Here is a 27002-nt window from a genome sequence, read left to right as displayed (position 1 = left end):
GGGGGGAGGAGGCCAGGAGTGCACATTCAGCCTCCAGGGGAGCCACCTTTGGGAGAAGAGGTGCAGGCACAAGAGGCACAGGGCCAAGAGGAAGTCCAAGGTGGAAGGGGCTGCAGAAGACGCCATTATCCTGCTGCCAGGGTTTACAGGTGGCGAAGCAGCTACCTCAATATGACTGAGGTGCAGTGCCAAAGCAGGCTCTGTCTCTCAAGGGAGACAGTCAGCTATATCTGTCAGATGATTGGCCCTGAGATCTCCGCTAACTGTGTTGGTGGACACCCTATGGGGCGCCTCTAAAGTCACAGCTGCCCTCAACCTCTATGCCTCTGGCTCTTTCCAGGGCTCCGTGGGTGATCTTTGCGGTGTCTTCAAATCAGCTGTCCACACTTGTCAAGCAGGGTGCAGACGCTCTATTCAGGCATTGACATTCATCCACTGCCGCTGGGACCAGGCCAGTTAGACAGAGCGAGCCAGAGGCTTCGCAGCCATTGCTGGCTTCCCCCACGTCCAGGGTGTAATAGACTGCACACGTGTGGCCATCAAGGCGCCAGCGGGTGAGCCCGGTGCCTTTGTCAACTGGAAGGGCTTCCACCCCATGAACGTGCAGATAGTGTGTGATCCACAGGATGCTGATTCTACAAGTCTGTGCAAGTCAGGCAGCTCCCACAACGCCTACACCCTCAGACACTCCCAGGTGCCGGAGCTCTTCAGTGCTCCAGCCTGGCTGGATGGATGGCTGCTGGGCGACAAGGGCTTTCCCCTCAGAAGGTGACTCATGCTGAGCAGCGGTACAATAGGAGCCACAGCACCACAACGGCTGTGGTGGAGAGAGCCATCAGTCTTCTCAAGATGCGCTTCCAATGCCTGGACCACTCAGGGGGCGCACTCCAGTACCCCCCAGATCATGTGTCGGTGATAGTGGTTGCATGCTGCACTCTCCACAATCTTGCGCTGTAAAGGGGGAAGCAGTGGATGATGAAGATGTAGACACAGTTTCTGCGGCTGCACACGATGAATCCAGCAGTGAGTCGGAGGATGAGCATGCACAGGAAATGCTGAGGGGGTAGAACGCTGACCCGGGCATACTCCAGGGAGGCAGGGACAACCTGAGAGGCTTTAATCGAATGAACCTTCAGCTAGCACACCACAGATGGACCTCCAACACAGGCCTGTGCTGCAGGCTCCATGCTCGATACCTGAGTGCTAAATCTGCCTGGGTAGGAACGTTAACTAAGGGCCTTGTCAATAAAGCTCAATGTGACACAACTCTCTCATAACATCATGGGTAACCATCCACCTGCAGAGGAAAAGAAGCACCCTCAGCCATGGTCACATGTCTAAATTTAATGATATAACAAAATGAGCTTAAGGAAACAAAATGACAAAGGTGTTAAACAGCACACCAACTAATCATGACCTCATTGTGGGGCAACACAAAAGCACCAGTGAGAAACCCGTGGCTAAGGTGCCTTAAATTTACGCTTTCAGGTGCCACGTCTAGGTGCTCCCCCTTGCTGGCACTGGTATCTGAGACAGCCTGCTGACTGCACTGTCCTGTTGGCCTCGATGACCTTGGCGGCCGTCCTCTGGCCTGTGGAGTCTGTACTGGCCCCGCCTGGAAGGGATCTGCCAGTTCCACAGCTGGCATCTCCTCAGTTGTCACAGCCTCATCAGATGCAACGGTCATTGGCAGAGGGGCAGAGGAGCTGCTGCCCTCATCCGGAGCCCCCTGAGAGAAGCCTGTAGAGATGACAGGCAGCTGCTACGCCAATGTGAGGTCGCTTTGGACCCCCTTGCTCACCGTAGATGGATGGGCACCGAGCTGGGAAATTTGGTGCCCAGGCCAACTCCCACACTGGCACTGACCAGCTGAGGTCAATGCCTATGTGAGGGCTTGCTGGTCCAAGCGCATCCCCAGGAAGCCCTGACTGGTTCCTGGAGGGGCCTCTCCACGAGAGTCGCCACTCTCTCCATGGAGGACGCATGGCGCTTGGCCATGAAGCTCATTGCATTAGCAATGGTCCATGTGGACTCCTCCACTACAGACACCAAGCCAAGCAAAGCCTCATGTATTTCCCCCAGATGCTCCCGCATACCCTGCTCAACGTCCAGCATCTGCTGCCTCACGGATGACTCCAGGGGCACATCATCAGCCACCGACTGAGCATGTGCCTGGTCCCTGCAGTCCTCCAACTGCCGGTGCCATGGGCACTCTTTGTCTCCGCCAGCTCCTCCAATGACCGTGAAGTGCCCTCACAGCTGTGCCCTTGGACACTAGCTGATGACCTAATTCCCACCGAGGTGTTAGTATCTGTGCTGGTGCCTACCTGGCAGAGATGATGTGATGCTGGTGGGTCAGGGACTTCAGGGCCCTCAGGTGTGAGAGGGGGCGCCTGTGCCTCCTCCTCCCAGCCCTGCTCCGCTAAAGCTGTAAGAAAGAACAAGGACAGTGGATCAGTTAACGTGGAGACAATGACAAAGTGCATCCCTGCCCCATGGTTCATTATGTGCTCATCCCCCCATAAGAAATGGTCAAGCCATGTTGCAAACTTCAATCACTGAACATTCAGCACTGCCATGGCTGCTGGGACACTAATGGTGACCTCAGTGCTTGGCAAACATACCTGCCTGTGGCACCCCAGCCTCACCAACACCGGTGGACCTGGGCCCATGGTGCCTCTCCAAATAGAGGGCCTGCTGCTCAAATCTGCTAATGATCACCAACTGGGCTAGTCCTCAACTGCTCGTTGGCATTATGAGCATTCTTCTCCTGGAAAGGAGAGAAGAGCATTGATTAGTGCAACTTGTACCTGGAATCTCTTCGCTGTCGTCCCACCCCAACCAGACTGGAACATTGCAGGGCTCCAGGGCCTCCTCATCCCTCAGCTGCCACACACTCATACAAAGATGCCAGGCCAGTCCCCCACTCCTTAGCCAAATGCTGCCTACATCACGTTTTGCACCACACAGTCTAACCTTGCAAAGCAAGGAGGCGCAAGCACATGGAATGCAAAGGGCAGCAGATGGATCGGTGCCCCCGCCACCCGGAAGCTCCCCTCCCAGCATGTCAGCACCCTGACTTTGACATGTTTTACAGTTCCAGCACTGCGCCTAGGTGCAGATCCTCCAGGTTGCCCCCAAAGCAGTAATGTGGGTCTCAGTGTACCACATGCAGAACCCATCTCTTCACCACCCTCTCAGGGTGACCTAGGCATGGGCAATATCTACTGGCCCACCCAGCGAAGGACATAGATTCAATGCAGTAACTACACTCAGAGTTGGTGGGGGGGGGGGGGGGGGGGGGGGGTGAGGCCGGTGGGGGGAAAGCTTACCTGCTGCGTTAAGTGACCAATGCCAACATGGTACTCACCCTCCCCAACCGCAAGAGGTCGTTGAAACGCTTGCGGCACTGGATCCAGGTGCATCACAGCATATTGCGGGAGCTCACCACCTCTGCCACCTCCTCCCAAGCACATTTGGTCTTGTGGTGGGGGGCCTCCTCCTCCCATCCCTGGGAACGAGGGCCTCCCGCCTTGCTGTCAGGAGGGCAGCAAGGCAATCGTCTGAAAAATGAGGGGCACAGTGTCCCCCCTGCCCTACTCTCCTGCCTGGCTTGCTCACCAGCAGCGCTCTGGGGAGCCCTTCTTCTGGCCATATTTGACAGCCTTTGCAAGGCTGCAGGAGCTCTTTTAAAGAGGCTGCCGCCTGCCCACTCCCTCTGTCCTCAGGAGCTGTGTTTCACGCTGGGCGGGACACGGGCGATCGGTTCTGCGCCCGCTCCTGCATTGTCTCCCCAACAGGCAGAGAATTCTGCCCTAGAACAAGGGAATATTGCCTTAAATTTGAGATCCATTACTTTTAAACTAAGATGAGGAGAAATTTTTCTCTCAGGAGGTCATGAGTCTTTGGAACTCTCTTCTCCAGAGAGCGGTGGAAGCAGGTTCAATTAATATTTTTAAGGCAGAGGTAGATAGATTCTTGACTAATAAGGGAGTCAATGGTTATCGGGGCTAGTCGGAATGTGGGGTTGAGGGCATGATCTGATTGAATGGAAGAGCAGGCTCAAGTGGCCAAATGGCCTACTGCTCCTAATTCATATGTTCGTATTACAGAAACTTTACAATTTCCATCAAGAGTCATTGGATCAGATCACTCCATGCATACATACGAACATATGAATTAGGAGCAGGAGTAGGCCGCTCAGCCCCTCGAGCCTGTTCCACCATTCAATAAAGTCATGGCTGATCTGAATGTAACCTCTACTCCACATTCCTGCCTACCCTTGATAACCCTTCACCCCCTTGTTAATCATGCATCTATCTAGCTCTGCCTTAAAAATGTTCAAAGACTCTGCTTCCACCACCTTTTGAGGAAGAGGGTTCCAAGACTCACAACCCTCTGAGAGAAAAAGTTCCTCCTCATTTCTGTTTTAAGTGAGCAACCCCTTATTTTTAAACTGTGACCCCTAGTTCAAGATTCTCCCACAAAAGGAAACATCCTATCCACATCCACTCTGTCAAGACCCCTCAGGATCTTAAAGGTTTCAATTAAGTCATGTCTTACTCTTCTAAATTCCAGTGGATAAAAGCCTACCCTGTCTAGCGTTTCCTCATAAGACAACCCGCCGATTCCTGATATTCATCTAGTTCCTATGTATGTTTGCATGTAATCCCAACATTCCTATGATTGTTCCAATATACAGTAAATGGAGGCAGTGATTCAGATCCTTAGTCCTTGAGGAATATGTAGAGGAAGAGTCTTCAAGAATCCTCGTACTTCAGTCACTCTTGACCTTACTTGGGAGCAGGTGTGGGTTCAGTAAGCACAGAGTGAAGGAAATTGATACCAGGGAGGATGAGTTCACTCCACTTGGAACCTGATAATTCCACTTGGGGGAAAATGACAAATAATGATGTCCTTCTCAGCCCAAGAGGGTCTTTGCTTTTTCCCCATTGATGCTGATGAGTGGGGGCTGGGTAGAAGCCTGTGCTGAGCAGCTACAGTCATGGGCTGGTGGCCCTGACTATTAAAATGATCCTATTCCAGAGATTTAGGAATGGGCTGAATGGCCTTTAAAGACAGAGGTTGGAATTCCAACTGCATCACTGTTGTGGGGGTGGAGCAGGACTGCAGGTGCTCCTGTCAGAGTGAGGCACTGTTGGTTGGTATATATATGATCGCACTCTATGTCCTGACAGTTCTCCTGTTCTCAGACCCTTTTAGGTGCAGGAGGAGAAATTGAGGCTGTAATCATGGGTGCTAATGTACTGCTTGGGCCCAGTAGAGGGAAAGCTGCATATTGAATTGGTTATGTATGGATGGACTTTTCTGTGGAAATTGCTGAACTGTTTCCTGTTACAACTTTTGACTGATGATTAACTCTGCTCTCTTGTGTTCAGCCCTGTATCTAGCTCCTTTTCTTCACCTAGCTTCATCTCTTCCCCTTACCAGAGACAAGTTGTGTAGGATACAGTAATCAACATTACTCTTAATGCCATTGACTGGGTGGCAATACAGTCGGGCTGATTGATCTGGGCTCTAGAATCACTGCTTGACAATGTGAATGGTATATGTTGGACTGCATTCCTGTTCTATTTTGCTTCGTTACTTTAAACACAAATCAGTTGTAACAATCACAGAATCAGAGCTTTGTCTTTAATGAGCTCATGTTAAAGAATCCAATATAAGTGCTCGATCAAATCATACAACACTATTCCAAATTGATTATATGATTTTTTTTATTACTGAGTTCACAATTCACTAAGAGAACTCTGACATCAGGCTTCACAATTCTAGACTGACTACAGCAAACAGTGGTTTGCTCAAAACACTTACACCAATTCTACATTTTAATCTTTACATTCCATGCATGCAAACACTAAATGACGATACATCAAAAGACAGACAAAGCAGATATTAGGTATGCAACATAGAGTGAAGAAGTTATAGTTATGTTCTCAATTTCTCTCAATGACTCTGTTACCATGGCTATATGGTCCATTTAGACACTTCAATAATGTTATTACCATAAACAGTGACCAAACAACATCTCCCAGACCCTTAAGACATGGATGAATGACCTTCTCATTTCTTCAGCCCTTCAGCCTTGTCAAAGGTCTGCTTCACAAAGCTTTCTGTTCAGTAGAACTGAAAGCTGTTTTAACTCACCATGCACCAATCCCCCAAACAACCCAAGATATTGGCTGGCGGCATCGCCGGAGAAGGAAAGAGTTGACGTTTCAAGTCCTCATGACCCTTCAACAGAACTGAGTAAAGTTAGGAGAGGGGTGAAATATAAGCTGGTTTAAGGTTGTTTGGGGGGGCGGGTGGGGGGGGAGGGGGGGGGGGGGGTGGTGGTGCGGTACCAGCTTATATTTCACCTCTCTCCTAACTTTACTCAGTTCTGTTGAAGGGTCATGAGGACTCGAAACGTCAACTCTTCTCCGCCGATGCTGCCAGACATGCTGAGTTTTTCCAGGTAATTCTGTTTTTGTTTTGGATTTCCAGCATCCGCAGTAGTATTTTGTTTTTATAACCAAGATATTGGCTGTTATTTTCTGGCCCCATTGGTGGGCAGGGCGGGAACAATATGGCGAGAAGATGGGATTCTCAGGATATGGAACGTATATGTTCACCTGGTCATCCTGGGAAGAAAAGGTTCAGGTTGGTAGGTGATGGTGGGGAAGTGGAAGGTGATGCTGTGGAAGGGGCCCAACAGCGATGGGGGAAAGGACATGGGTGACTGGGGGAGGGGAGAAGATGGGGGAGCTTATGAGGAACTTGATCAAGACCATGATTTTCAAATCGAAAATGAATGGAGCCTCGTGTTGGACGGGCACAGCTGCTGCATGGGAGTGTGATCAGTGGGTGGGTGGAGATGCAGGTCAGCTCAGATGGACAACTGAAAGAGAACCCCAGCAGGCAGCATTGAAAATACTCGGGAAAGTATGAGTGTGATTGAGGAAGGCTCCCCTCTGCGTGGGAGAGTGCTTGCATAAAACGCCCTGCCACAAACATACTTCTCCCTCCAGAATCACTCATTGTTCAGCTGCGTGCTGCTGAAGTGCTAGTGGGGGTGCTACAGGGGGAGGACCTGCGAAGCCTGTAAATAAAGCTAGAAGTCAACATTACACATTATTCAATGAAAGTGAATATATTTTGAGATTATGAAGTGACAAATGTGTTCATCCATTCAACCACTTTTGATTAGAATTTCTTAACTTTTCTAGGCCTACCAATTCTACTAGGTGCTGCCCTGACATCCGATGCAGGGTTGGAGATGGCATGTGTAATGGTTGGCCCTTTTGCCTCTGATGACTTTGTCGTGTGTCCACTGGAGGCTGAGGTCTTAAGGGTCCTGGCTCGTTTTGGCTGTCCCCCTGTGGGCCAGCTGCTCCCTCTGCGGTGACAGAGGATGAGGTTGAGGGGGTCACAGGCAAAGGGGACTCAGAGGGAGAGGACAGCCTCTGAGATCCCTGAATGGATGGCCCTGGGGTGCCCAGTTGCTACTCCTCCTCCCACTTTGGGTGCCCGAGGGCCCTTTGAGGGAAGGAGCACCTGGAGGGACTTCGAGGTTCCCCGTGTCCCTCTCGTGTTGCTACTGCAGGAACTCACCCTTGGCTACCATGATGGAGTGCAGGTCTGTGTGCACCTCTGCGTTCTGCTGAACCAGGGTCTCCATGGTGTCCACCATCCTTCCCATAGGGACATCCATATGTGCACATGTGAGCACCACTTCAGAGAGCAGGCAGACGCACTCCTCTAACATGCATGCCACTCTGTTGAGGGCTTCCAACAGCTCTGTGTGATGTTCCCCCACCTTCTGCTGACTCTCCATGATAAGTTGGAAGGCTGAATCCAGAGGCTTGTCATCAAACATTCCCAGGGCAGGTACAGCACGGGGTTAGATACAGAGTAAAGCTCCTTCTACACAGTCCTCATCAAACACTCCCAGAAAGGAAACTTTCATCCTATCGACCTGGTTTAGATGTAAGTGCAGGTCCCTGACCTACATCTTTGCATACTCTCTGTTTATTTTATAAAGTGTTATATTATGTGAGTGTACTGCCTTTTCTGAGTATTTGACAAAGTACCACATTAAATGCTGGTGAAAAAATTAGAGGCTCATGGAATTGGAGGGTTAGTGTCAGCTTGGATAAAATTTGGCTTAAGGTCAGAAAACAGTGTGCAGAATTTTCAGTTTGATGTGTAGGGGGCGGGTCCCACACGTCAGCGCGTAAAATGACATGCGGTGATGTTGGGCGAGTGTCCCGATGTCACCGTGCGCCATCGCAATATTTCGCTGGGCGGGCGCACAATGAAGTTCGATGCGCACCCGTCATTAATTAATGGGCCAGTTAAGGCCCTTAATTCGTCAATCGATGGCGATTTTCAGGTGCCCCTGCGATCTTCGGGACGGGCAGGTGGGTAAGAGACTTTTTTATGAACCTTCTCTACGGACGGGATAAGAGGGCTCAGTGGGGTCGTCAATCTGCTCTGTGGAGTATTTATTGGAGAAAGTTTTTTAAACTTTCCTGTGTGATCTGTAGCAGTTCAGAATGAACTCCAGCAGCTTTCTGTGTACTTTGATCCTTCAGGTCAGCACTCTGCAGTCAGTAATCTTTATTGGGCCTGCAGCTTTCCGGAGGCCTCCCCTTAGCCTGGGTATGGGTTCTGACATGTCCACTGGAGGCAGCTCCTCTGAGAAGGAAGGGAGGGCTAGAATAAGGAGGAGTGCACATTCAGCCTCCAGGGGAGCCACCTTTGGGAGTACAGGTACAGGCACAAGGGGCACAGGGCTAAGAGGTAGTCCAAGGTGGAAGGGGCCACAGAAGATGCCACTAACCTGCTGCCACGGTACACAGGCGGCGAAGCAGCTACCTCAATATGACTGAGGTTCAGTGCCGAAGGAGGTTCTGACTGTCAAGGGAGACAGTCAACTACATCTGTCAGATAATTGGCCCTGAGATCTCCCCTAACTGTGTGGGTGGACACCCCATGCCAGCGGCTCTGAAGCTCACAGTTGCCCTCAACTTCTATGCCTCTTGCTCCTTCCAGGGCTCGGTGGGTGATCTATGCGGTGTCTCCCAATCAGCTGTCCACATTTGTGTCAAGCAGGTTACAGACGCTCTATTCAGGCGTGCCTTGACATTCATCCACTTCCGCTGGGACCAGGCAAGCCAGACACGGCGAGCCAGAGGCTTCGTGGCCATTGCTGGATTCCCCTGCGTCCAGGTTGCAATAGACTGTACACATCAAGGCACCAGCAGGTGAGCCCGGTGCCTTCATCAACAGGAAGGGCTTCCACTCCATAAGCATGCAGATAGTGTGTGAGATCACAGGATGCAGATTCTACAAGCCTGTGCCAAGTTCACAGGTAGCTCCCACGACGCCTACATCCTCAGACACTCCCAGGTGCCGGGGCTCTTCAAGTGCTCCAGCTCAGCTTGATGGATGGCTGCTGGGTGACAAGGGCTATCCCCTCAGAAGGTGGCTCATGATGCCTCTCCGCCATCCATGAACAGAAGCTGAGCAACGGTTCAATAGGAGCCACGCCTCCACAAGGGCTGTGGTGGAGAGAGCCATCGGTCTTCTCAAGATGCACTTCCAATGCCTGGACCGCACAGGGGGTGCACTCCAGTAACCCCACAGATCATGTGTCACTGATAGTGGTTGCATGCTGCACTCTCCACAATCTTGCGCTGGAAAGGGGGGATGCAGTGGACGATGAAGACGTTGACGCAGTGAATGCGGCTGCACACAATGAGTCCAGCACTGATTCTGAGGATGAGGGGCTGACGGGCTAAATGCCAATCCAGGACTACACCAAGGAGGCAGGGACACCTGGGAGGCTTTAATCCAATGAACCTTCAGCTAGCACAACACAAATGGATCAGCAGGACCAGTCTTGCCTGGCGCTTCCATACAGGTGCTATGTCTTGGTGTCGCCCCATCACTCAGAGTGGCATCTGAGGCAGCCTGCTGACTCTGCTGTCCTGTTGGCCTCGATGGCCTTGGTAGTCATCCTCTGGCCCGTGGAGCCTATGCTGGGCCCACCTGGGAGGGATCTGCAGTTGCACAGTTGGCATCTCCCCAGTCATCGCAGCCTCACCCGATGATGCGGTCACTGGGAGAGGGGCGGAAGAGCTGTTGCCCTCATCCAGAGCGCTGTGAGAAGAGCCCGCAGATATGACAGGCAGCTGCTCCACCGATGTGAGGTCGCCTCGGACATCCCTGCTCACCGTGGACGGATGGGCAACGAGCTGGGAAACTGAAGCCTACACCATCTCCCACATTGGCACTGACCAGCTGTGGCCACTGGCGTTGTGAGGGCTTGCAGGTCCGAGCGTAACCCCAGGAGGACTTGATTGTTCTCTTGGAGGCGTCTCTCCACGAGACTCGCCACCCTCTCCATGGTGGAAGCATTACGCTCTGCCATGAGGCTCATTGCATCAGTGATGCTCCGTGTGGACTCCTCCACCATGGACACCAAGCGAAGCACAGCTTCATGTATCACTCCCGGGTGCTCCCGCACACCTGGCCACATTTCCTGCAGCTGCTGCGTCGCGGACAATTCCAGAGGCACATCATCAGGCACCGACTCAGCATGTGCCTGGTCCCCTGCAGTCCTCTGACTGCTGGCACCATGGGCACTCCCTGTCTCTGCCAGCTCCTCCAGCAACTGTGAAGTGCCCTCTCCACTGTGCCCCGGGACAGTAGCTGATCTTCCAATGCCCAGCGAGGTGCTAGTATCTGCGCTAGTGCCTGCCTTGCAGAAATGGTGTGACGCAGGTGACAATTGAGGGCCTCAGGTGTGAGAGGGGGCATCTGCAGTTCCTCCTGGTGGCCAGGCTCTGACGATGCTGAAATGAACAACAAGGACAATGGATCAGTTAACGTGCACACAATGGCACACTTCATCCCTTTCCCCCGGCTCATTATGCGCTCAACCTTCCAGAACCAATGGACACAAATATTGGTGGGGTGGCAAACAGTGAGGAGGACAGCCTTACATTACAGGTAGATATGGACAGGTTGGTCAGATGGGCTGATGAGTGCCAGATGGAATGTTATGTGGATAAGTGTGAGATGATGCACTTGGGCAGGACAAACAAGGCACGGGAATACACAATGAATGGTAGGACTGTGGGAAGTAACGAGGATCAGAGGGACCTTGGTGTGCATGTCGACAGGTCCCTTAAGGTAGCGGGACAGGTACGTAAGGTGTTTAAGAAGGCAAATGCCATACTTGCCTTTATTAGCTGAGGCATAGAATATAGGAGCAGGGAGGTAATGTTCCAAGTGCATATAACGCTGCCTAGGCCACAGCTATAGTTCTGCGTGCAGTTTGGGGCATGAGGTTGACACGGGATGTGATGAGAAACTTATGCACACAGAGCGTGTTGGGGATGTGGAATGCACTGGCTGAAAGGGTGGTGGACGCAGAAACCCTCCTAACATGTAATAAGTATTTGGATGTGCAGTTGCGATGCTGTGGCATACAAGGCCATGGGCATAGTGCTGGGAAGTGGGATTAGAAGAGTTAGGAACATGTTTGACATGCGCATCCCCGAAGGACCTTTTTCTATGATCCACACCTCTGACTCTATCACTCTGTGACTGAGCAATGTTACAACAACAACAAATTAAACAATCATCAGTGCTATGGATGTTGGGAGAACATTGCGGATCTCACTGTTGGCCTCAAATACCTGGCCGTTCCATCTCAGCCTCACCGACACCAGCTGACCTGAGTGCATGGTGCCTCTCAAACTCCAGGGCCTCCTGTTCAAAACAGCTTAACATGAGGAGGTGAGCCTGGCCGCCTCCAGTCCTCGCACGCTCCGAGGCATTATGAGCATTCTTCTCCTGAAAAACAGAGGAGACCATTCATTGCGGCAATTTGCACTTGGACTCTGCACGCACACGCTGCAACCCAACCACAATGGTCCATATCAGGCCTCCAGTGCCTCCTCTCCCCGCTATTGCTGATCAGTCACACAAAGATAGTACGCCTGCTCCCAACCTCCCTCAATGGCCACCTTGGAGACATTCACTTTAGGAAACACACGGTCTTTGCTCCCATAGCAAGAAGGCACAACTACGTGCAGCGTCAAGGGCAGCAGATGGTTCTTGGCCACGACACCTTGGGGCTCCCTTTCCACCATCTCATCACCGTGAACAGGACATGTGTTAGAGTTCTGAGTATGAGCCTAGCTGCATCTCCTGAAGGTTGCCTCCAGACTAGTTATGTGCGACTAAGAGCAACACATGGTGCGGGGAAGAACTCATCGCCTCATGAACCACTCAGGCTAATCTAAGCATGGGCAGTATCTGCTTGCCCACCCAGAAATGTCCAATATGATTCAATGCAGTCACGACAGTAAGACTTGGGGAGGGGGGTGGTGGGGGGGCGGCCTCAGAGGCTAAGGCTACCTGCTGGGTTAAATGCCCAATGCCAACATGGTACTCACCCTTCCAGAGTGCAGCAAATTGTTGAAGCACTTACAGCACTGGATTCAGATGCGCCGCACCATGTCGTGGGAGCTCACCACCTCCGCCACGTCCTCCCAGGCACACTTTGTCATGTTGTGGGGGGGGCCTCCTCCACCGATCCTGGGGCACCAACACCTCCTGCCGTGCTGCCACCTCCCTGAGGAGGGCAGCAAGGCAGTCATCTGAAACACGAGGGGCACATCGGCCCCACTGCTGGTCTAACCTGAAGCCTGCCCTGCTCCTATAGCAGACCCTGCAGCCTGGCCTGCTCCTCTGCCCTTCCCTCCAGCCTGCCCTGGTCAGCAGACCCCCTGCAGCGTGACCTGGAAGTGGCCATTGTGAGTAGCCTACAGCAGGCTGTCAGGCCTTCCTTTAAACAGACTGCCAGGTCGCCAGTGGACCCAGCAGTTCATGCACGCCCGCTGCAGCCCACACACTCCCGCTATTCACGGGAGTCGGCAAATACGTTGGGCCTGCCCGCGCAAAATGGCAGCGCGGACCTGATCGCGGGAACGGACCGGGTCCGTGCCCGCCCACACCCACGCCCGCTCCAGCTCTGCCCGCCCGACAGGCAGAAAATTCTGTCCCGTGAGTCATGGTAAATGGTTATTTTCAGACAGAGGATGGTAGACAGTGGTGTTCCCGAAGAGTCAGTGCTAGGATCTCTGCTTTTTTAATATATATAAATAACTTGGATGTTGGAATATTGAGTAAAATTTCAAAATTTATCAATGATACCACACCTGGAGGCATGGCAGTGTGGATGATACCAATTAATTGCAACAGGAAAAGATCAATTAGCGGAATGGGCAGACAAGTAGTAGATGGAATTTAATACAGACAAATGTGAGGCGATATATTTTGGCAGAAAAAAAGAGAAAGACTTGCATTTGTATAGCACTGTTGACGACAATTAGACATCTCAAAGCACATTACACCAATGAAGTACTTTTTGAAGTGTAGTCACTGTAGTAATGTCGGAAATTCAACAGCCAATTTGCGCACAACAAGCTCCCACAAACAGCAACATGATAATGACCATATAATCTGTTTTATATGATGTTGATTGAGGGAGAAATGTTGTCCAGGACACTGGGGATAACTTCCCTGCTTTTCTTCAAAATAGTGCCATAGGATCTTTTAAATCTTCCCAAGCAGGCAGATGGGGCCTCAGTTTAACATTTCATGCAAAAAACCACACCTCTGGCAGTGCAGGGCTCCTGTACTGCCCTGGAGTGTCAAACATGAAGGGAGGGAGAGCCAATATAAATTTAATGGTACAGTTTTAAAGAGTGTACAGGGACAGAGAGACCTGAGGGTGCATGTGTATCAATCTTTGAATGTGGCAAGACATATTGAAAGAGTAGTTATCAAATTATATGAGATCTTGGACTTCATAAATAGAGGCGTTGAGTACCAAAACAGGGATGTTATGCTGAGCCTTTATAAAGCTCTGGTTAGGCCACAACAGAGTATTGTGTCCAGTTCTGGTCACCACACTTTAGGAAGATGTGAGGGTCCTTGAGAGGGTGGAGAGGAGATTTACCAGAATGGTTCTAGGTTAGGTTGGAGAAGCTGGGGTTGTTCTCCTTGAAGCAAAGGAGATTGAGGAGTGGCCTGATAGAGGTGAACAAGGTTATGACAGGTTTAGGTAAGGTAGACAATGAAAAACTGTTCCCATTAGCTTATGGTACAAGAATTTATGCTTCTTGGCAAGAGATGCAGGGGGATGTGAGGAAGAATCTTTTTACGCAGCAAGTGGTAATGGCCTGGAACTCGCTGCCCATGATGGTGATGGAAGCAGAGATGTTGAATGCTTTGAAAAGAAAATTGCGTGGGAGTTTGAGGGAAATAAATTTGCAGAGTTATATGGGGATTAAGCGGGGGAGTGTGGCTGATTGGATTGTCCTAGAGTCAATGGGCCAAATGGCCTCCTTCTGTGCTATAATAACTCTGATTTTGTTCATTCTTTATTTAATATAGACTCACTGATATGAGACCAGAAATTACCTTTCACTAATTTGACTTAATGTTCCTCAATTCTACTCTCATACTTTAATTGGGAATAATTTTTCCATTCGTATATCCCTGTGTAAGATCATTGCATGGATGTCACCTTTCCAGGCTGGAAATCAGGTTTCTGCAGTACATCCTTATAACCCCAACTCTGGGGCCTGAACTTTCCGCTTGTTGGGCATGAGCAATTGGCGGGCCCGGGAGCAGATGGGAAACGGGCCCCGACTCTGGCTGATTTCACTCTGGCTGGCCAATTAACGGGCAGCCAGACTGAAACGTGTGCTGAGAAAAGCTCAGTACTGCCAGTGGGTTGGGGGAGTAAAGGGCAGGCACCGATGTCACCGCGGGTGCTGGTGAATGATTCCAGTGAGCTCCCTGAAGGCAGACAGCTCCCCCAGGTAGCTGCAGACCCCTACAGAATAAACCAAACAACAACTATGCTGCAAAATATGCCCATGCAGCACAGTCAAGCACCTGAAAACAAACCTCATAAAAAACCAGTCCCCAGGTATCTCATTTTATTTCCCCACAGAGATTTCATCCCACCCTGGATCGAGGTTTGAGCAAAAATGTAAAGGCCGATTGGCCCGTCCGCCAACCGGAAAAGTGGAAGGGCCACAAAAAATCTCTTTCAATTGCCTCCTTAATGGGCTTAATTGCCCACCTAATTGTTGGCAGACGCGCTTCCGACTGCTGCGTGCACCCGCTGACCTGAAGATTGCTCGTGTGTGGGATGACGTGGGGACGCTCGCCTGATTTCATCTCGCGCTATTTCACGTCCGTTTGGGTCAAGCACACGCCCGCCTGTGAGTTGTAACATTCTGCACTGGAGTTAACCTCGTGGTTCTTCCTGCACAGTCTCTTGTACTTGTCTCTCAGTGACCAGAACTGGACATAGGGCTCAAGATGGGTCTGACCTGGACCTAGTATTTAAATTGGCTGAACGGCCTCCTGTATTGTATCATTCTATGATTCTAAATTGATTGTCCATTTTAAATGTGGATGTTTTAAGTGGTGGAGACTGTTGTTAGGGGTAAAACTGAAGCTAAAGCTGTTTGTCAATGCAATAGAATACATTTTCAATCAATGCAGAGTAGCAATGAATATGATCAATAGGATTCTGTACTACAATAGCCTAAACAGTAGAACACGAGTCAGAGGAAGTACTGATCAAGCTGTTTCAGTTCCAGTCAGACCCTCCTTGAGCTCTGTGTCCAGTTCTGGTTAGATCCGCCTTGAGTATTGGGTCCACCATGCCTATGCTGGCTTTTTAGTAGAACTATCCAATTAAACCCACTCCCTGGTTCTTTCCCTGAAATTTATTTTCCCTTCAGATAATCATCCAATTCCCATTTGAAAGTCACTATCAGATCTGCTACCATTGCCCTTTCAGACAGTGCAGTCCAGATCACATCAACTCACAAAACAGTGGCCAGGATTTTTCAGTTGGCGTGCGGGGGTGGGCCCAACACACCGGTGCATAGAATGACGTGCGATGATGTAGGGCACGCATCCTGACGTCATCGCGCTGTCTCGCAAGGTTTCGTTTGGCGGGCCTGCGCCGGAGTTGGATGCGCGTGCGCTGATATTTAAAAGGCCTATTAAGGCCATTAAGGAACTAATTAAGGTCAACCTTACGCTGCCCATACAACCTTACGGTTGGCAGGCTGGCGAAAAGGCTAAGAGGCCTTTACGTTTTTAGGAAACCTCATCCACAAGCGGGATGAGGTTTCCTAAAGCTTTTACAAATTCAATTAAAAATTTCTCTGAAATATAAAAACAGTTCTGTGCCTCAGGGAGATTGAAGTGCACTTTTGCACGCATGCGCGAAAGAGCGCTGGCCTCGACTCTCCCTCTTCCCATTGCCCGCACAGGTAGCGCTGAGCACTACTGCTCACATCTTATGCTGGATGAGCCTTAATTGGCCCGTCCATGTAAAATGGCGACCGCCCCCGCCCGCTCCTGCTGAGCCCCCCATCGATGTGGGAAAAAAATCAGGGGTGCGTTTCCTCATGTCACTTCTGGTTCTTCTGTCACTCACCTTAAATCTGTGTTCTCTAGTTGCCAACCCTTTCTGCTACTGAAATCAGTTTCTCCTTATTTGCTGTCTAATATTTGCTCTATATATTGTCCAAACAGTGATAACCATTACCATTTGCATTAACATCAATTTCTAAGTTGCCGGTTATAGTGTCTTAAGTGCTACATTTAATTCAGACGGAAACACCTGTTCATATTCACAAGCTCACAGCTCACTAAGGCGCACTGTCTGCAAGAACAAAAGAAGCCAGTAATAGTTCATACAGAGTACACTGAATGCAATATAAGAGACTTATCAAGGCAGTCTTCATTTTAATAATTTATATTTTTGGATGAGAATCCCTCAGCAAAACCTGTCTGGCTTTGCAGTTTTCTCCTGTTATGGACTGACAGAAGCATAGAGGGACCTGTTTTACTTTTCTAGTGAATTTGTGATTATGGTGTATCAGGTGTAATAAATGGGATCAATCTGAAAAGTATCCAGTAACATCACTTGTTGAGCACCTTGTCACTTTCAAATTTAGCACTTTAGCAGATCAACACATTGTACAAGAATCCTGTCTGAAAGAAAGAGAGGCAGTGAAATCAGGCTCCATCTTGTGGCTGGACTGGCGCTTGGAAGCTCTGAAATCCTAAAATGGTGCCAGCCATGCTTCTGGCTACTTCCAGTGTGGCCCAGATGGTGCCCCATGCTGTGAAGGACATGCCATGTGTGCACCGGAAACATCAGAAGAGGTCCTACTATGATGTCAGACAGCTGTTCCAACTGATTTGACAATGGTTTCGCCAACTCAGTCTGCATGTGCACTCTCTGCCTTTGCAGAGCACCCACAAATGAACATACAGCATGAGGGAATCCCGGTTTAATGTTACTTAAAAGCCAGCAACCAAATTGCAGGTGAGGTACTTTTGACTTATTTTGCTTAGGTAGTTAGTGGGGCTCCTGTGGATTGTGTTTGGAGGTGTTTTGCAGAGTGGCTGTAAACATTCAGGGAGGGAACAGGATTTGGTGACTCAATTCTGGTGCTGTGTTTGCAGGACCATTGGCTCTGCAACATGACCAGCGAATTGAGTGAAGGCTTCAGAGAGAGTGGGGAAGCTCTGCAAAAAGGGAGGGGGAGGTGATTCTCCACAGAAGAAAACACCAAATAGGTTATTTGCATCCAGGTCCTGTACTTCCTACCCTTCAGTCAGTTTCTTATCCATTCCCAGAGTTTATGTGGAATCTCCAATTCTTTGAGTTTAAGTAACACACTTTTATCTCAAATTTTGCAAAGCCCTTTTGGAATCTCTAAAAAATACAGTTAGCATAATTGATCATTGTGTATTCCAGGTACCAACTTGTGGTGATTGTACTGACTTACCTAATGCCTTTGATGGTGATGGGAGTCACATATATGAAGGTGGGAATCACACTGTGGGCCAGTGAAATACCCGGAGACTCAACACAAAGATATCGTGAGCATCTGAATGCAAAAAGAAAGGTCTGTAGCAAAAGAAAAAAGAAATTGTAATGCATGAGTATCGTATCATCAGTTTTAATTGTAAACCAGGGCATGTCTCCTGATGAATGCTAGAGAACATGAAGAGAAAAAGCAACTACTGGCCAATGAGAGTAATTTATTTAAACCCACTGCAAGGTTATCAGTGTAACTGAAGGTGATTGCAAGTTTAAAGTGAATCATTCCTGTTCATTATTTTTGAATATAGTCTCTATCTGTTTAAGGACATGGCTAGAGACAGGAGGAGAGTGACGTTGCAAAGCCAGTATCAGTGGGGCAGCCACTATGCTTGGTTAAATATATTGACATCTGGCCAGAATGGGGATGATTCAGTAACATATGGAGGTTGCGTTGCTGTAAATCATGGAGATTGATTTAATATATGCAATCTGTATCATGTAACTATCCTCCACCCTCTGCACTTTTCTGGAGAATTCACCATTGTGGAAGAAATTGTTGCAATTTCAGTTATGTGTTCCATTTACTCATGTTCATAGACACTCTATTAAAATGAAGTCTCTGGTCTGATAGTGCACTGTTTAAATAAACATTATTTGCTGAGTAAATATACTTTGCTCACTATGGAATTGACCGTTCGCAGTAAGTCCAGCCTTGACTCCAACTTGTCGGCTCGCCAAAGATTTCAAGAGGTAGGCTGGCATGTTACACATCAAATCAATTTTCTATTCCATCAGCTAGGGATGTACACACACCCGCTGTTAAACTCCACATCCCCCCCAACACACCCACTGTTAAATTCGACAGCCACCCCACCCACTGTTAAAATCCACACCCCGCACCACACACTCACTGCAAAAATCCACACAATACAACACACCCATTGTTAAATTCCACATCCCCCCCTCACCCACGGTTAAATTCCACATCCCACCCAAAACACCCACTGTTAAATCCCACATCGCCTCAACACATCCACTGTAAATTCCACAGCCCTAACACCCATTCCACATCCCCTCAACACACCCATTGTTAATTCCAAACCCCCCACACACCCACTGTTAATTCCACACCCCCCACAGACCCACTGTAAAATTCCACATTCCCCCCAACAAACCCACTGTTAAATTCCACACCCCCCACACCAACTGTTAAATTCCACACCCGCCCACACCCAATGTTAAATTCCACATCCACCCCACGCACCCAATGTTAAATTCCACATCCCCCATGCACCCAATGTTAAATTCCACATCCCCCACACACCCACTGTTAAATTTCACAACCCCCACACACCCACTGTTAAATTCCACACACCCCACACACCCACTGTGAAATTCCATATCCACTACACACCAACAGTTAAATTCTACATCCCCCAAACACCCACTGTAAAATTCCACATCCCCTACACACCCACTGTTAAATTCCACATCCCCCACATACCCACTGTTAAATTCCACATCCCCCACACACCCAATGTTAAACTCCACACCCACTAGAAACCCACCATTAAATTCCACATCCCCCCAAACACCCAATGTTAAATTCCACATTCCCCACATACCCACTGCTAAATTCCACAACTCCCAGACATCCACTGTTAAATTCCACATCCACCCCAAACACCCACTGTTAAATTTCATACACCCCCCATCCACACCCACTGTTAAATTCCACATCATACACATACACACTGCTAAATTCCACATCCCCCTCAAACCCACTGTTAAATCAACAACCACCCCTACACCCACTTTTAAATTCCACATCCCGCACACACCCACTGCTAAATTCCACATCCCCCACACACCCACTATTAAATTCCACATCCACCCCACACACCCACTGTGAAATTCCAAATCCCACTCACACCCACTGTTAAATTTCAGAACCCCCCACAAATCCACAGTTAAATTCCACATCCCCCACACACCCACTGTTAAATTCCACATCCCCCCACAAATCCAGAGTTAAATTACATATCCCCCCACAAATCCACAGTTAAATTCCACATCCCCCTCACACCCACTGTGAAATTCCACATCACCCACAAATCCACAGTTAAATTCCACATCCCCCACACACTCAATGTTAAATTCCACATCCCCCCACAAATCCACGGTTAAATTCGATATCCCCACCCATACCCACTGTAAAATTCCAAATCCCTGACAGACCCATTGTTAAATTCCACATCCCCTACATACCCACTGTTAAATTCCACATCCCCGACACACCCACTGTTAAATTCCACACCCCCCACACACCCTATGTTAAATACCACATTCCCCACACACCCTCTGTTAAATTCCACACCCCTCACACACCCTCTGTTAAATTCCACATCCCCGACACGCCCTCTGTTAAATTCTACATCCCCCAAGCACACCCACTGTTAAATTCCACATCCCACCCCACACCAATTGTTTAATTCCACATCCCCCCACACCTACTGTTACATTCCAGATCCACCCCATTACCCAATGGTAAATGATACACCAACGCGCACTCACCCTGTGAAATTCCTCATCCCCCCACATCACCCACTGTTAAATTCCACATCTCCACCCACACTCACTGCTAAATTCCCCATCCCCCACACACCCACTGTTAAATTCCACATCACCCACACACACCCACTGTTAAATTCCACATCCCCTCAACGCCCACTGTTAATTTCCACATCCCCTCAACACCCACTGTTAATTTCCACCTTCCCCACACAGCCACTGTTAAATTCCACATCCCATACACACCCACTGTTAAATTCCACATCCCCAACACACGCACTGTTAAATTCCGCATCCTCCTCACACATAATGTTAAGTTCCAGATCCACCCCCATTACCCACTGGTAAATTATAAACCAACGTCCACTCCCACTATCAAATTCCTCATCCCCCATATCACCCACTGTTAAATTCCAAATCACCCCCACACCCACTGTTAAATTCCAGATCCCCCCACATCACCCACTGAAAAATTCTACATCCCCCAAGCACACCCACTGTTAAATTCCACATCCCACCCCACACCAATTGTTAAATTCCACATCCCCCCACACCTACTGTTACATTCCAGATCCACCCCATTACCCAATGGTAAATGATACACCAACGCGCACTCACCCTGTGAAATTCCTCATCCCCCCACATCACCCACTGTTAAATTCCACATCACCCCCACACCCACTGTTATATTCCAGATCCCCCCACATCACCCACTGTTAAATTCTACATCCTCCGACCACACACCCACTGTTAAATCCCACATCTCCACCCACACCCACTGCTAAATTCCCCATCCCCCACACACCCACTGTTAAATTCCACATCACCCACACAGACCCACTGTTAAATTCCACATCCCCTCAACACCCATTGTTAATTTCCACCTTCCCCACACACCAACTGTTCAGTTCCACATCCCCAACGCACCCACTGTTAAATTCCACATCCCCGACACAGCCACTGTTAAATTCCACAACCCACCCACACACACTGTTAAATTCCACATCCCCAACACGCACACTTTTAAATTCCACATCCCCCCCAACACACCGACTGTTAAATTGCACATCCCCAACACAATCACTGTTAAATTCCACATCCACGACACACCCACTTTTAAATTCCACATCCCCGACACAACCACTTTTAAATTCCACATCCCCCTCACACCCCCACTGTTAATTTCAACATCCCACCCCACACACACTGTTAAATTCCACATCCCCCCAAGACCTATTGTTATATTCCACATCCATCCCAACATACCCACTGTTATTTTCCACATCCCCGACACACACACTTTTAAATTCCACATCCCCCTCACACGCCCACTGTTAATTTCAAAATCCCACCCCACACCCACTGTTAATTTCCACATTCCCCACACACCCACTGTTAAATTCCAAATCCTCCACACACCCACTGTTAAATTCCAAATCCTCCACACACCTACTGTTAAATTCCACACCCCCTACACACCCACTGTTAAATTCCACATTCCCCACACACCCACTGTTAAATTCCAAATCCTCCACACACCCACTGTTAAATTCCAAATCCTCCACACACCTACTGTTAAATTCCACACCCCCTACACACCCACTGTTAAATTCCACATCCCCAACACACCCACTGTTAAATTCCAAGTCCCCCTCACACCCACTGCGAAATTCCACATCCCCCTCACACCTACTGTTAAATTCCAGATCCACCCCCATTACCAACTGGTAAATTATACACCAGCGTCCAATCCCACTGTCACATTCCTCATCCCCCCACATCACACACTGTTAAATTCCAAATCACCCCCACACCCACTGTTAATTTCCACATCCCCCACACACCCACTATTAAATTCCACATCCCCTCCACACACCCACTATTAAATTCCACATCCCCCACACACACCCACTATTAAATTCCACATCCCCCCCACACACCCACTATTAAATTCCACATCCCCCACACACACCCACTATTAAATTCCCCATCCCCCACACACCCACTATTAAATTCCACATCCCCCACACACACCCACTATTAAATTCCACATCCCCCACACACACCCACTATTAAATTCCCCATCCCCCACACACCCACTATTAAATTCCACATCCCCTACACACACCCACTGTTAAATTCCACATCCCCCACACACACCCACTATTAAATTCCACATCCCCCACACACACCCACTATTAAATTCCCCATCCCCCACACACCCACTATTAAATTCCACATCCCCCACACACACCCACTATTACATTCCCCATCCCCCACACACCCACTATTAAATTCCACATCCCCCACACACACCCACTGTTAAATTCCACATCCCCCCCACACACCCACTATTAAATTCCACATCCCCCACACACACCCACTATTAAATTCCCCATCCCCCACACACACCCACTATTAAATTCCCCATCCCCCACACACCCACTATTAAATTCCACATCCCCCACACACACCCACTATTAAATTCCACATCCCCCACACACACCCACTATTAAATTCCCCATCCCCCACACACCCGCTATTAAATTCCACATCCCCCACACACACCCACTGTTAAATTCCACATCCCCCACACACACCCACTATTAAATTCCACATCCCCCCCACACACCCACTGTTAAATTCCACATCCCCCACACACACCCACTATTAAATTCCACATCCCCCACACACACCCACTGTTAAATTCCACATCCCCCCCACACCCACTGTTAATTTCCACGTCCCCCACACACCAACTGTTAATTCCACAACCCACCCACACCCATGGTTAAATTCCACATCCCCTTCACATCCACTGTCAAATTCCACATCCCCTAGACACACCCACTGTTAAATTCCACATACCCCACACACACCCACTGCTAAATTCCACAACCCGCACACACACCCACTGTTAAATTCCACATCCCCCCAACACCCACTGTTAAATTCCACATTCCCCACACACCCACTGTTAAATTCCACATCCCCCCAACACCCACTGTTAAATTCCACATTCCCCACACAACTACTGGTAAATTCCACATCCCCCTCACACCTAATGTTAAATTCCAAATCCACCCCCATTACCCACTGGTAAGTTATACGCCAACACACACTCCCACTGTCAAATTCCTCATCCCCCCACATCACCCACTGTTAAATTCCAAATCAACCCCACACCCAGTCTTAAATTCCAGAGCCCCCCACATCACCCACTGATAAATTCCACATACCCCTCCACACATTCACTGTTAAATTCCACATCCCCGCCCACACCCACTGTTAAATTCCACGTCCTCCACACACCAACTATTCAATTCCACATCCCCAAATATCCACTGTTAAATTCCACATCCCCCCCAACACCCACTTTTAATTTCAACATCCCCCCCACACACCCACTATTAAATTCCACATCCCCCACACACACCCACTGTTAAATTCCAAATCCCCCCACACACCCACTGTTAAATTCCACATCCCAACCCACACCCACTGTTAAATTCCACATCCCCCCCACACCCACTGTTAATTTCCACGTCCCCCACTCACCAACTGTTCAATTCCAAATCCCCAATACACCCACTGTTAATTCCACAACCCACACACACCCCTTGTTAATTTCCACGTTCCCCCACACACCAACTGTTCAATTCCACATCCCCCACACACCCACTGTTAAATTCCACATCCCCCACACACACCCACTGTTAAATTCCACATCCTCCACCCACACCCACGGTTAAATTCCACATCCCCTCACATCCACTGTCAAATTCCACATCCCCAAGACACACCGACTGTTAAATTCCAAATCCCCCACACACCCACTGTTAAATTCTATATCCACCAACACACCTACTTTTAAATTCCACATCCCCCACACACCCACTGTTAAATTCCACATCTCCCACACACCCACTGTTAAATTCCACATACCCCACAAATCCACTGTTAAATTCCACATCCCCCAAACACCCACTGTTAAATTCCACATCTCCCACACACCCACTGTTAAATTCCACATACCCCACAAATCCACTGTTAAATTCCACATCCCCCAAACACGCACTGTTAAATTCCACATCTCCCACACACCCACTGTTAAATTCCACAACGCCCCCAAACAACAACTGTTAAATTCCACATCCTCCTCACACCTAATCTTAAATGCCAGATCCACCCCCATTACCAACTGGTAAATTATACACCAACGTCCACTCCCACTGTCAAATTCCTCATCCCCCCACATCACACACTGTTAAATTCCAAATCACCCCCACACCCACTGTTAAATTCTACATCCCCCACACACCCACTGTTAAATTCCACATCCCCCTCACACCTACTGTTAAATTCCAGATCCACCCCCATTACCAACTGGTAAATTATACACCAACATCCAATCCCACTGTTAAATTCCTCATTCCCCCACATCACACACTGTTAAATTCCAAATCATCCCCACACCCACTGTTAAATTCCACATCCCCCACAAACCCACTGTTAAATTCCACAACGCCCCCAAACAACAATGTAAAATTCCACATCCTCCTCACACCTAATGTTAAATTCCAGATCCACTCCCATTAACAAGTGGTAAATTATACACCAACGCCCACTCCCACTGTCAAATTCCTCATCCCCCCACATCACCCAATTTTAAATTGCACATCACCCCCACACCCAGTGTTAAATTCCAGATCCCCCCAAGTCACCCACTGCTAAATTCGACATCCCCCCACCACACACCCGCCGTTAAATTACACATCTCCACCCACACACACTGCTAAAGTCCACGTCCCCCACACACCAACTGTTCAATTCCACATCCCCAACACACCCACTGTTAAATTCCACATCCCAGACACAGCCACTGTTAAATTCCACAACTGACCCACACACACTGTTAAATTCCACATCCATCCCAACACACCCACTGTTAAATTCCACATCCCAGACACAGCCACTGTTAAATTCCACAACTGACCCACACACACTGTTAAATTCGACATCCATCCCAACATACCCACTGTTAAATTCCAAATCCCCGACACACACACTTTTAAATTCCACATCCACCTCACACGCCCACTGTTAATTTCAACATCCCACCCCACACCCACTGTTAATTACCACATTCCCCACACACCCACTGTTAAATTCCACATCCCCCCACACACCTACTGTTAAATTCCAGATCCACCCCCATTACCAACTGGTAAATTATACACCAGCGTCCAATCCCACTGTCACATTCCTCATCCCCCCACATCACACACTGTTAAATTCCAAATCACCCCCACACCCACTATTAAATTCCACATCCCCCACACACACCCACTATTAAATTCCACATCCCCCACACACACCCACTATTAAATTCCACATCCCCCACACACACCCACTGTTAAATTCCACATCCCCCACACACACCCACTGTTAAATTCCACATCCCAACTCACACCCACTGTTAAATTCCACATCCCCCCCACACCCACTGTTAATTTCCACGTCCCCCACACACCAACTGTTCAATTCCACATCCCCAACACACCTACTGTTAATTCCACAACCCACCCACACCCATGGTTAAATTCCACATCCCCTTCACATCCACTGTCAAATTCCACATCCGCTAGACACACCCACTGTTAAATTCCACATACCCCACACACACCCACTGTTAAATTCCACAACCCCCACACACACCCACTGTTAAATTCCACATCCCCCCAACACCCACTGTTAAATTCCACATTCCCCACACACACCCACTGTTAAATTCCACATCCCCCCAACACCAACTGTTAAATTCCACAACCCCCACACACACCCACTGTTAAATTCCAAATCAACCCCATACCCAGTCTTAAATTCCAGAGCACCCCACATCACCCACTGATAAATTCCACATACCCCTCCACACACTCACTGTTAAATTCCACATCCCCGCCCACACCCACTGTTAAATTCCACGTCCTCCACACACCAACTATTCAATTCCACATCCCCAAATATCCACTGTTAATTTCCACATCCCCCCCACACACCCACTGTTAAATTCCACTTGCCCCCACACAGACCCACTGTTAAGTTCCACATCCCAACCCACACCCACTGTTAAGTTCCACATCCCAACCCACACCCACTGTTAAATTCCACATCCCAACCCACACCCCCACGTCCCCCACTCACCAACTGTTCAATTCCAAATCCCCAATACACCCACTGTTAATTCCACATCCCCCCCACACCCACTGTTAATTCCACAACCCACACACACCCACTATTAAATTCCACATCCCCCAAGCACACCCACGGTTAAATTCCACTTGCCCCAGGCACTCACCTTTAAATTCCACATCCCCCCAACACCCACTGTTAATTTCCAATTGTTAAATTCCACATCCCCCCATACCCACTGTTAATTTACACGTCCCCCATACACCAACTGTTCTATTCCACATCC

The 27002-nt window shown here is 49.0% G+C and overlaps 1 protein-coding gene across 1 annotated transcript in view; it reads left to right on the top strand.

The window, feature by feature from the left end:
• The window catches only part of tacr2 (tachykinin receptor 2), a 139398-nt gene that overhangs the window by 26134 nt on the left and 86262 nt on the right, over positions 1-27002 (top strand). The window contains exon 3 of the mRNA XM_078565821.1: positions 17885-18035. Coding sequence (XP_078421947.1) covers positions 17885-18035 — 151 coding nt within the window. The remainder of the gene's footprint in view (positions 1-17884; positions 18036-27002) is intronic.

This window comes from Cetorhinus maximus, chromosome 20 (assembly GCF_964194155.1).
Source record: "Cetorhinus maximus chromosome 20, sCetMax3.hap1.1, whole genome shotgun sequence".
NCBI classification, from domain to species: domain Eukaryota; kingdom Metazoa; phylum Chordata; class Chondrichthyes; order Lamniformes; family Cetorhinidae; genus Cetorhinus; species Cetorhinus maximus.
Note: the sequence above shows the minus strand (reverse complement) of the source record. Positions and strands in the feature narration are given on the sequence as shown.